Genomic DNA, 13,293 nt, shown 5'->3' with positions numbered 1-13,293 from the left:
ACCTTTGGTGCGTCCGGATTTAATCACAACTTTGCCATTCCCTCTGACAGGTCTTGCGTCCCACGTTACACGTGGCTAACGAGACAGGTACTAACATTTGCCATTTGGTAGGTACTCTGAACTTCATGCTGCCTAGTTTCCTGCTACACACTTCGTACTATCTAAATCAGTCGTAAATTTTTACTATTTTCTGCAAATCAGTAATCTTTATGTTCAGTGAAATTCCTAAAAAGCGAGCTTCCACTGTCATTTGGGCAGTTTACTTTGGATAAAAGAATAGTCAAAATTTCTGAAACTGGGGCGCTGCGACTTTTAATCCAAATACGAAATAACAATTTAAAAAAAAAGACACTTACTCCCCCCCCTCCGCTCACGCGCATGACTGTTTCAATGCTTCATTTTTAAGTTCATCGACTACCCATTGTGTTCTGATCTTCTTTAAGCGAATCATTGATACCAAGCGCGCGCTCAAACATTTACTGTTCCCCTTTAAATAAGCTTTATATTGTAAGATCCTCTGAACTTAGATGACGTTTGACATGTTTCAATCATGGGAGCAATAGTTTTTCGTACGATGAATCTAATTCAAGCCCGTCCATCTGGATATTTAGGTTCCGTTAAGCACTGCAGAAGAGAAATAGTTACATCTTACGATATGTAAAGCTCGAAGTTACAAGACCATTTTTTTATTTCAAGTGTTATTCATTACGTTAACAAAAAAATTATGCTCTTAGATTGAGCAATATTTTAGAGGTCGCTTATGGTGCAAAGTATTTTCTTAATTAATTTATTATTTGTTTACGTTTCTTCTGATTTTAGGCTGTTTCAAAAACTTTATGATTCCTTTTGAAGGACAACGATGTCATTAGAGACGGAGTCCAAGGTAGGAACAGCGAAGGATGGGGAAGAGGATATACCATACCCCTTTAAAGAAACCATCCCGCCATTTGCCTTAAGCGATCCAGGGTAATTTCGGAGAAAGTAAATCTGGTTGGGCGGACGCAAATTTGAACCATCGTCCCCAAATACGCTGTTTAGATGAAAGCAAGGTTACTTTTAAAGGACAGTTCCAATTTCTAACTCATCCTTCCCTTATCCAAGTCCATATCCCATTTCTAATGTCCTCTTTGTCGATGGGACGTAAAACCATAATCTTTGTTCCTTCTAAGACCCGTACCCGCCTGTGAATGTATCTAACTAGATCTATAAAAGCAATGCATGTTAAACGAAATGTGTCCTTTTATTATCCTCCAAAATACTACACCACTAAGATACTACATCGCACTAATTGGTATGTATCTAATCTTACAGGTAAAATGGTGGCTTACGTTTAATGAACCGACCCACGTTGCCAGAGGCTACTTCCAACCAAATTTCCTGGCTCCACAGCTGCTGCTTCACCACTTGGGTGCCGGCTATATGGTCACGGCCAATATCCTCAAAGCACACGCCCTCGTGTATCACATGTATGACAAAGAGTTTCGTCACAGCCAACAAGGTTCGTACTGATTATCTTGTCATCAAACTCAGATACCTTATATCCTTTGTGTCCTCAAATTTTATAGAACAACTGTTTACTCGGCACTAGCACATACATATACAGATTAATTAGCTGATCATTTATGTTGCTGATTACTATAAAAGGTATAAACAATACGGTATTGATTTTTGCCTGAGAAATACTATAAAAATAATTTCTAGAGAAACAGCTGCGTTAACCGCTCATTGTGACATTTATGTCACTAAGGTCTGAACAACGATTCTTTGTATATTCTTCAGTGGTTTGAAGTAAAAACACAAAGTGAGCTTATGTGAATTCACATAGGCCTATATGTGACGTTCTTTGAAAAACTATACGGCAGAGTGCCGGCCGGTATGGCCTAGCGGTTCTAGGGGCTACAGTCTGGAACCGCGCGACTTCTACGGTCGCAGGTTCGAATCCTGCCTCGGGAATGGATGTGTGTGATGTCCTTAGGTTAGTTAGGTTTAAGTAGTTCTAAGTTCTAGGGGACTGATGACCACAGAAGTTAAGTCCCATAGTGCTCAGAGCCATTTTTTATACGGCAGTGTGTTGCTAAAGTCCCGTGAAGAGTGCTGATAATCCCTTTCAACGTGCATGCCTAACGTATAAACAAATCTAAAGCGTTCTTAAAACTGTTGCTTGGGGCTCTACTTAAGCTACCCATTCCTTTGAGACAAACTCTACATTGCATTTATGCATATCATTTACTTCCACAGTTACCTGCCCTTATGGTACAGCACTTTTAAAATAAATTGACAAGATTCACATTTAATCTGCTTCACAACGTCAGGTTAGCAGTTCAGTAACTACACACAGACCAGCCTAGCTCGAGATAACAGCCCTGCAGTGCGACAAAGAAGTACAGCAATTAATTAGAGTACGACTGACCAGTTGTTCATCACTCCTGAAGCTCGTCGAGTACATTTGTTATGATGTAAGGGGCGATCAAAAAGTTTCCGTTCTTAGACCGTACAATGCAGTATTGGTATGTCAAAGACACAAAATCTCCGTGAGCACCAGGCTGAAGATACTCGTTTGGCAGAAACCACGTCCTGCTCCGTGAAGAAGTCCGTAGCTGCCTGCTGCCCATCCTCGTCCGACGGGAATAGTCGACCCTTCAAGGCCAGTACTGAAGGCGTGATAATCGCACGGGCAGAGATCAGGATTATAGGGCGGGTGCTCGAGTGTCCCCCACTTCTGCTTTACGACATCTGCGATGTGGGGACGTGAGTTATCACGGAGCAGCAGCACTCCCTGGTGCACCACTACACAACGGTGGTTTTCGACGCAAATGCTGCCCCGTACAGATTCTTTATTTTCCAATGGATATAGATGGGTGTTTGTCCTTCAGTACACAAGACAAAAATAACAACACGATGGTCCTGTTTGGACGCATTTGGCAACAACGTCACCATAGTTCGTGTTTCCGCGTTTACCGCAAGTGCGTCGGAAAAAACACTAATCCCCTGTCAACATGTCGTTGCTCATATACTCGAATCGGATTCTCAATACGTTGCATATACGCTGCAGCAACCCCCTCAAACGGAAACTTTTTATTTGCCCCTGATATAATAGTGTTAACATTCTTTTGTTAGTCACTGACTTTTTAATAAGAATAAAGATATTACTGTAGGGTATGTAGAAACATAAACGGAAACTGACGTTTGGTATCACCAAAGTATTAGAGGTTGGCCTTAAAAGTAAGTTTTCAGAAATCACATTACATCTACAGTCAGCGTCATTAAGTACTACGCTGACAAAGAAAAAGCAAGGAGGCTGCCCGCATTGCCAAAGGAACATTTATCGAGGCGAATAAAAGTGTGACTGTTTCTCGTTCTTGATTAGTGTTCCCCCGATGTAACAAGTTTCATCAAAATAGATCAACTCCCAAGAGGAGGTGAAGCGCTGGGACACATCAGTTTCAAGTAACACCGAAGCAGTAATCATGGGACACTCTAAAGTAGCTCATGTGGATGGAGCGCACATTGTCGAAAAAATTCGATGTCAGTAATGATGATTAGGTTTTGTGGGCACACGACAGCAAGGTCTTTAGCTCCCGTGCTACAAGTCATGAGACTAGTGAGGAGGAAGACAGTAAAAGTTTTGAAATGAGAACTGCGAATAAAACCGTAAAGAAAGATGTGCAAACTTTCACGCACGCACTCACACAGGAAACAACGAAAACCTCTTTTTCAGATCTAAAACATAGCAATTAAAAGAATTAAAAGAAGACAGAAGACATCTGCGGCTGGCTGATCACTAGAATAAAAGTGGACGAGCCAACCACTCTGCAACACCCTCACATCCCCAGTATAAAGCTTAGGACAGAGTCCAGATGTATCAGACAATATTACAAGCTTGACCACACTTGTCTCTTCATCAGATAAAACACAGATCAGATCCCCATCTAAATTCGCTTCTGCTCGCTTGTCACAAAATAAAATGTGGCGTACGTCGACCTGAACGCCACAGGCTCCACAGACAGGGTGTTTCTTCTGCTAGAGTAAAAAGCCATCTGTTATCGGTCAGCGTGCAATGTGGAGGTAGGTCAGGGCCACATCATCTCGCCAGAGCGATCAGCATGAGAGTCGTCATGGCCGGATAATTGGCTTCACCAGTCGCAGTTTGTCTGTCACTGACAGCCACTCCCCCTCCCATAACCGCATGGATCTGTGACCCACCAGCGAAATGACGGTCTACAACGATATGGCCTGTGGAGGCCTCCTTGGCGGCTCTGTAGGCCTGTTTATTTCCCAAAATCCCCACGTACGCTGCTACCCAGCAGAATGACACATTCTTCCTCCGCCGCTGTAGCAAGCATGGTTGATCGTGTATGAACTGGGCAAGTCTCTCTGCTAGGTACATGTGCTGCAACTATTGGAGAGCACTAAGGGAATCGAAGCAGATAAGAAACTGTTTGTCCTGAAGACGCCGTAGCCGCTCTAATGGCTTCAGGATCTCATGGGACTCTGCAGAAAGTACAACATAGGAATGGCGAAGACGAACCCTGAAGACACGGTCAGGGAATGCGACTGAATAGCCGAGGAAGTTCCCTTGTAAGCAATCTGTGTGCACAACTTTAAAACAGTAATGCTTAACTCAAATGTTAAAAACCAGAGATTGAAATCTAAAACTGAGAGTGCACTCTGTCTTAAAAATTCGTCAAGCCTAAATAGTTCCGTGTCTCTATAGGAACAAAGATGGAGATCTATTTCAGTCTTGGTATAAAATCTTAAAACTAGCCACACCCTTGTGTCGTATTGTGGTAAGTCTAATTCAGGAGGAGATGGAGCAGATACTACAACACACACAAATTGTTGGTAACTTATTAAAACTTGAACATGGTAAATACAAAACTGTGGAAACAATTATTTTCCACACAGATGACATAATCTGATGCTGTCGCTGACACTTAAAACGTTTGGCACTTCACTCCACAGTGAATGTTCCCGTCAGAGTCCAATAGTCTTTAACCGATGATAAATTCAGAAAAACGGTTCTATTCGAACGCAGCTAGCTCATTACTACGACAGTACTGTCGTTGTAAGCGATGATTAGAAGTGGTCACTGATTACAGAGAGAGTTCGCTGAGCTGCACTCCGCTCTAAAATAAGTAATTTTGTGGCTGCTGCGCCTCGAGGAAACACTTGGGAGTGTGTCTCTGATTCGTTGATGCATTTTGCAGCAACTTTCTTTACTTGTGGTGCCGTCTTGACGTACCAACTTTTGCATGACACCTCGTTCTGCGGACGACACTACACCCATATTTAAAAGACAACCCTTTCCGCGAATCCCAAAGGACCTAATTACTCGGCGTCTAGTATGAAAGAGCCTTTCATTGGTGGCTGAGCAACGGTATGGTGTGATGGTGTGTATGGTGTGAACCTGTTTTATAGGCCTGTTGCACCACGAGAAGTCGTCGACTGATGTGAAAGGCTCACCAGCCCCAACACAAAGGCTAGGTTTAGGGCTGATTAGAAATGCCCCCGTGGCCAACCTAAGTCCTTCGTGGTGCACCATGCCCAGCATCTTGAAATAAAATGTTCCGCAGACTCTTACACCGTGCATCCAATAACCAGGCCAATCTCAGACAAAGGCCCTGTAAAACTGAAGCAGACACGTCGGGTCTGCTCCCCTTGAACTGGCGTCAGGACATTTTAAAATAGTAAGTGCTTTCAGGGAGTGGCTTTTCAGATCCCTAAGTTGTGGCAACCATGTAAGTTGCAAGTAAAATGTGAGGCCCAGAAACCTCACTGTGTGTTTAAAATTGAGAACAGTGTCCCTAATCTGTGACTCAGGAAAGTTTAAAGTCGAACGGGGATGGTTAAAGAGAACGCACACTGACTTCTTGACCGAGAATTTAATACTCCTCTTTTTCACCCAACCGTCTAAGAGTCAGTTCAGCTGACAAGTTGTTGTGGCAAGGCTCGAAGAAGAGCAAAAAACAGAGAAGTCGTCAACAAAAAAATAACACTGGCCAGGACATGCAGCAACAGACGTCATACTAGTAATAGCTGTGAAAAAGACAGTTACACTTACAACACTATCTTGAGAGACACGTTCTACTACTCAAAGGAGTCAGAGAAGTCGCCACAGACTCGATACCTAAAACAGGTGGGTGAGGGGAAGACTGCATTAAGATAGAAAGCCATTCCCTAAAACCCCATTCACGGAGCTGCCGAAGGATAATATGGCGACAAGTAATATCTTAGGCCTTCTCGATGTCAAAAAATATAAGCAGAAGGTGATGTTAGCTCTTTAATTCTTGTTGTACAGCCGCTTCTAGGAGGACAGTGTTATCTAATGTGGAGCGATACCTCCTGAACACACACTGAGGATCTGTCTCGATTCTAGGATCCAGATAACGCGTCGGTTTTGACCATCAGATCCGCTCCAAGGTCTTCCCCACGAAACTAGTGAAGGCAACACTTCGATAACTACTCTGATATATTCGGTCCTACCCAAGTTGTCTAAGTGGAATTAAAATGGGCTCTCGCCACGAGTTGGGCAAGTGACCTGACATCCAAATTAGATTAAAAAGGCCGAGGACTGCTTTACTCTGCCCCGTGAGAAGCCGCAACGAATTATGACGGACCGTATCGTGACCACACGACGCGTCACGAGCTGTACCGTCCACCTGCGGAAGGGACAGTTATATTCTTCATCAGTGATGAACTGAAGTCCCAACTGCTCCTCTCAGCGGCCACACCGTAGCGCCACAAAGCCAGATCTTGACTGGCTGCGGTGGTAATTGTGGCAAAATAGGCCGCCATACTATAGGCAGTGTCTCATGGAGTGGTCTGGAAACTTCACTTCCCCATTACAGTACCTACTGGACATCTCCCAAATCTCCCAGAAATCCTCCAGATTGCCTCCCGTACAACTGTACTTCTAGTGAAACGGTTTATGATGATCAATAACTGTTCCCACGATCTATTTTCGCTCTCCCTAACAATGTGACGACATTTCACCCTACCTACCCATAAGGCTAAGAGGTTCGCTGCAGTTGGCTGGCACTCGAACTTACGCAGAGCTGCCCTTCTGGAACTGACTGGAGAGTGGCATTCATCGCCCCACAAAGGGACATGTTGCCTTTTCAGGTGGCCTGAAGTCTGCAGAACGAATGCTCAGCTGCATTCTGGATCATTTGGATAACATGATCCACCTGTTCATGAGCGCTGTCAAGGTGTTCAAATACAGCGAGTTGGCTATTAAGCATCCAATCTATCTTTCAAATCATCCATCTTGGCGGCTGTCTTTTGGGCAACACTCTGTCAGGCAGCTGAATCCAGATTGGTAAGTGGTCTCCTGAGTGCAAGTCATAAACCACTTCCCATTGAGCGGTGTGTGCAAGGGCTGGGGAGCATACAGAGAGATCGACAGCAGTGAAACCATGTCTACAAACACCCACATGAGGATGTGAGAAGGATCTCGAATGCTCAAACCCTGGGACAGGTGATTACAGAGCCCCAAAGCACATTATGTGAATTAAAATCACCACGAAGAATGAAAGGGTGGGGGAGATGAGTAAAAAGGTCACGGAGAGCCTCTCTGTCTAGCACTTCACTGAGGGGCAGGTATAGCGAATGTATTCTCAACTGATGACGCATATGTACCGATACAGAGACTACTTGCAGGTTGGTTGTTTTGGGAGAGAAGCAAGGAGTGGTAGACGTTGTTTACGAAAATAGCCACTCCTCCTTTAGCTATCTCTCTAATAAGATCATCCTTTTTGTGGAGGATCTAGCCACCTACCTCAGAGCGTAAGACAATTTAGGATTTGTCTCTTGAATTCAGAGACACATTCGTCTATCCTGAGTTAATAGAAGTAGTTCCCCCACTCTGAAACCGTTCAAGTTCCACTGAAGTATGGAAGCCATATTAATGGCAATGTATTCCTCTGTCTTTCTCCCTGTCGTGCCTCAGTGGTGGGGTGATTGCATTGAGGGGAGGGGAGGGGATAACTTGAGGGACTCACTGGTTCCCTCAGAGAGACGTCAACATCCATACTATCGAAAGTATGGTCATCACCCAATCCATCAGACACTACCGAGGTCTCTTTAGACCTGAAGTTTTTGGCTTGATGGTTTTCATCGACACCTTGGATTTTGGGGTCTCTTCTTCTCTCTGACGTGAGGGTCTGTTATTCTTTCCGACGTTAGGTTCTGTAGCCACCATCATTGCTGTGGTGGGTAGGCTTGGTTGTTGGTCTAGCGACGCAGGCTTGCAGCTGCATATACAGGTACTGGTGGAAGTGCTCTGATGGGCTGTCAACGTCTGGGTGAAATCGCTAGTTCTCTGCCCAGGCTGCTTCAGCGATGAGGCAAACAACTACGTAAAACTGGATGGCTATGAAACCTTAAACTTCTTTTACCTGTCAGGGTATGAGAGCCGTTGTGTCACTTAAATATCCTGGATTTTCTTCTCTTCTGCGAAGGCAGGATATTCTTTACTCCTGACGGGATTGACCTTGGAGCTATTGTCACACATGGGTACAGCAGTAGATTGAGTACCAGATTCGTGTGCAGTGGAGTCGCGTCCTCCACATGTAGCCTGACTGTTACACCACATGATGGTATGACCAAAGCTTTCACACTTAAAGCATCACGTCGGGTCAAATACATAGGGCCTGACTTTAAGGCAGAGAAAGTCACCCGGAATGTATTCAGGCAACTTCGATAAATTAAATGTCAGAATAAAAGATGTTGACTTCTGGAGTTCATCATAAGTGCTTTATATGACAGTCTGAACTTCAGTGACCCTCGTACTTTCCCATCCTTTTGCAGTTCTTTGGTGTACATATCCACAATGTCTTGGCATATCAAAACTCCTATACGACAATTGAGGCCAGTGTGCAGCTCACATTTTCTAGGATATTCTCTAAATAGTTTGCCATTTTGTAACTTGTTTGCTTGGTTGGCTTGAGTGTCTCGGTCAAGAGCGTACCATTTCAAAGCCTCTTGTCAGATTTAAAGTGATCTGCAAGTCCTTGTTGCAACAGTCAGGTTACTATTCCATCACTATCCAGGGCGTCTCCACACACGTCTTCGGCCTGAAATCTCGTTGAATGGAGTAGAACTGTCTTCTGTGATGAGTCCCGCTTCGAACTGAGCCAGAATGACTAGCGAAGACGTACCTGGAGACGCCCTGGACAATCTGACTGTCGCCCACCTTACGGCCAGACAGCCAGGAGTGATGGTCTGGGCTACCATTTCATTTCATAGCAGAGCCTCTTTGGCTGTCATCTGCGGCACCCTAGGAGCACAGCAGTATGTCGGCGATATTCTACGCCCCGATTCGTTCCCTTCATGGCAAGCCATCTCGGGCATACATTTCAGTGACATAACGCCTGTTCTCACCCTGCGAGAGTTTCTATTACTTTTCTTCGTGCTTGCCAAACCCTACCTTGGCCAGTAAGGTCGTCGGATCTCTTCCCAATTGAGAACATTACGAACAGGGCCCTCCAACTAGCTCGCGATTTTGACGATCTAACGCTTCAGTGGGACAGAATTTGGCACAATGTCCCTCAGGAGAACATCCAACAACTCAATCAATCAAAGCCAAGCTGAATAACTGCTTGCATAAGGGCCAGAGGTGGATCAACGCGTTCTTGTTGCTCTTGCTCAATTTGTGAAGTACGTTCTCTTCAATAAGTCATCCATGTTTTCCGAAATTGTAATCCTTGGCTTTTTTGTATATGTAGATCACATCTACCGATTTCCGTTCCATTGGATCAATTACTTCAGGGTGCGTCGTTTCCTTTTCTTACAATGTAGGTAGACCTAAGGACGAAACTTCTTACGGACTGGAGCAGCAGTCAAAATGTGAATGCTTGCCATCAAGTTACAGCTTCGATACATGGGTTCGAACCAACCGTTACAATGTTTTCTATTCTCTGGAAAGATCATGAGTGCCGCGAAACTGAAATACATTTTTATTTTAAATTGAATAAGTATTGTTGTGAGCAAGGGGGAGAAGTTACCAGCCCAAGTCCCTATGCACTTCGACGACGCGTGTCTGTCATTCGGTGTAAATTAGTTTTTTCTGATTTTTTGCTTCTTTTTTTCGTTGAATATATCATCCTCTTCAAATAACAATATATAAATAACAAAAATGTTCAGATGTGTGTGAAATCTTATGGGACTTAACTGCTAAGGTCATCAGTCCCTAAGCCTCCACACTACTTAACCTAAATCATCCTAAGGACAAACACACACTCCCATGCCGGAGGGAGGACTCGAACCTCCGCCGGGACCAGCCGCACAGTCCAGGACTGCAGCGCCTTAGACAGCATATAAATATCACGGCAGCTTTTATTCCGTTCCAAAAGAGTACGTAATCTTACAATAAATTTTCTCACCCCACGTGCACGGACGTTGACAAATCAAAACGCAGATCTTATACCACTTGGTTAACGCTCCATTAAGGGCATGTTTCCTCCTGACGTAAGCTCACTAGACAAAATATTAGAGCGGCCTCCTTGCAGCGCTGTAGCGTCAAGTTTATCAACAGCGCAATGAGATGTTTAACACGCAGCGTGTGAAAGGTGTCGTTCCTGCGGCGTTTATCGTTCCATGACTTGAATCCACGTATTCAAGATACCAGGAATATGAACTGGGATGATTGTAAGGCCATTCTCGCTGACCAAATCTTGCCCTTTCTTCTACATCTTCGTGATAATGCTGGGGAGATTAATGTCTTCCAAGATGACAACAAATGTGTTCTCAGTGCTGCGCGCATACGTGCATGGTTTGATGAATACTCAGGTACTCTTTCGCACCTCGAATGGTCCTCTAAATCACCCCATCTTAAATATGTAGGGCATTTTGGAACACCGAGTGAAACAACCCACAATTTGGTAGATGTGCAGGATCTAATCCTGAATGATTGGCTTCGGCCGGATGCGGCATACCTGAAGAGACTTGTGAGCACTCTTGGAAGGGAGATTAAGGTTTGAAGTCCCATCGACATAGAGGTCATTACAGACGAAGCACAAGCTCGGAAAGTTTCCAAGGATGGGGAAATAGGCCGGGCCCTTTCAAAGGCACCATCCCGGTGTTTGTCTGAAGCGATTTAGGGAACCCATGGAAAACTATTTGGATGGTTGGACGCGGATTTGAACCGTTGTCCTCCCGAGTGGGAGCCAGTGTGCTAGCCGATGCGCCACCTCGCCAGGTGTGAACACTCTTCCTCGCCGATATTGGCACAATGTCTCCTGAGGGTGAATATTTTTGAGTTTTGTGCATAAATCAAGCAGCAAATTACTAGTATCGTTAGACCACTAGATATTCTGCAAGTATCCAGTCAGGAGGAAACTGCATTTGCGGAGTCTGTGTCTTTTACAAATACAACGACCATCATCAATTGACCAGTGCAACCACAAACTCGTGGTCTTTCGTTTCATGTTCATTGGACCGACGACATTACCTCACACGTGTGAACAAAGCAGCAAATAAACTAAAAAATGATGTTTCATAATTCCAGCTTGATTTTTAGTATCAATAATGGTCCCATCAGCGGTTGGTGGCCGCAGGAATTTCAGAAATTGGTAATTAATAGCAATACCTGTGGAATCGATCTATTGCAGTTCTGAATGCCATCACTTGTATATTCATATAGCTATACTTGTTTCGTGACACCACACAAAAAGCAAAGCTGCGAAGGACGGAGAAAATAACACCTAATTTCCTGCATTTGTTTCCTGTCATATCTGCAGTGACAGGATGTTGCGTTTGTTAGTGCGCATTACGTTATCTCTCAAAGTGTTCTGAGCCTTCATTGCGTCTGTAATCGTTATTGTTTCGTACTGTTTAACCTATATGTTGGAGATTTTGAACTCCCGCTGAGGAAAAATTGTTGGTGGGAGTTTCTTTTCTGCATCTGTGACGCCGGTCGCATTTCTGCTATGGCTGTCTGGAACTACTATATCTGCAATGGTAGTTTACAAAATATGCGGGAAAAATATTAAGGTAAATACAATAACTGAAATAAAATTAAACTTACTCATAGAACACATACGTAGATCACGGACTGATAGAATTAATATGCAACTAGAGAAGACTATGCCGATCAAAACAGTGAGTCTGCAAATAGCTAAATATAGTTTATGTAAAAAGAAGCTTACATCTACATGGTTACTCTGCAATTCGCACTTACGTGCCTGGCAGAGGGTTCATCGAACCATTTTCATACTACTTCTCTACCATTCAAACTCTCTTAAGGCGCGTGTGAAAAAGGAACACCTAAATCTTTCCGTTGCAGCTCTGATCTCCCCTATTTTATTATGGTGATCATTTCTCCCTACGTAGGTGGGTGTCAACAAAATATTTTCGCATTCGGAAGAGAAAGTTGGTGATTGAAACCGCCTTTGTTTCAGTGACTGCAACCCCAACTCGCGTAAGCGAGCTGCCCTTCGTTGTACTTTTTCGATGTCCTCCGTCAATCCTACCTGGTAAGGATCCCACACCGCGCAGCAATATTCCAGCAGAGGACGGACAAGTGTCACAAGTCGCAAAGCAGCAAAATGGTTCAATACAGCTTTCAAGACGCCCGACTTTAGTGGGTTTGTCGCATATTCTAAGAGTTCTGCCAACAAAGCGCAGTGTGTGTTTCGCCTTCCCCACAATATTATCTATGTGGTCTTTCCAATTTAAGTTGCTCGTAATTGAAATTCCTAGGTATTGAGTCGAATTGACAGCCCTTAGATTTGTGTGATTTATCGTATACCCAAAATTTATAGGATTTCTTTTAGTACCCATGTGGATAACCTCGCATTTTTGTTTGTTTAGTGCCAGAACCATTTGCCGCATCAGTTTTGAGGGAAACTATTTATGGTACGTTCTCGACTTCAGAGTGACGGTGAATGAGGATCTGCGAGCAAGAATCAGACCCACCTGGATGCGTTTCAAAGACGTCATTGGTGTTCACTGAGGTTATTAGATGCATATCCACCTAAAATAAAAGATATATCGCACAATGGTGAGGCTAGTTGCATTATATAGCACAGAATGTTGGCCCACGTATATAAGTCCTGAGTGTACTCACTACATGTCATGGAAATGCAAATACTGAGGAGATAATTAGACACTTATCTGCGCGGCAGCACCAGGGGTACAGCGATCCGGCAACTACGTGAAGTAGCTCCAATCAATGATAAGAGCAAGAATGGAGAATTCCGTATTATGGTCACTTCATACGGGCTCTATCTACTCCAGTCATCAGCACAGCCTTTCATATAACTGTCGAAGGCCAGGGACGACGCGGAGGACCTA

At 44.1% G+C, this 13,293-nt stretch overlaps 1 protein-coding gene across 3 annotated transcripts in view; it reads left to right on the top strand.

Annotated features, from left to right (window-relative positions):
- The window catches only part of LOC126298832 (myrosinase 1-like), a 208,904-nt gene that overhangs the window by 96,384 nt on the left and 99,227 nt on the right, over window positions 1-13,293 (top strand). For all 3 annotated transcript variants that reach the window (XM_049990310.1, XM_049990308.1, XM_049990309.1), the window contains exon 5: window positions 1,312-1,498. In XM_049990310.1, coding sequence (XP_049846267.1) covers window positions 1,312-1,498 — 187 coding nt within the window. The remainder of the gene's footprint in view (window positions 1-1,311; window positions 1,499-13,293) is intronic.

The sequence above is a fragment of the Schistocerca gregaria genome, chromosome X (genome assembly GCF_023897955.1).
Source record: "Schistocerca gregaria isolate iqSchGreg1 chromosome X, iqSchGreg1.2, whole genome shotgun sequence".
Lineage (NCBI taxonomy): Eukaryota > Metazoa > Arthropoda > Insecta > Orthoptera > Acrididae > Schistocerca > Schistocerca gregaria.
The sequence above is the reverse complement of the archived record's forward strand: the minus strand, read 5'-3'. Positions and strand labels throughout refer to the sequence as shown.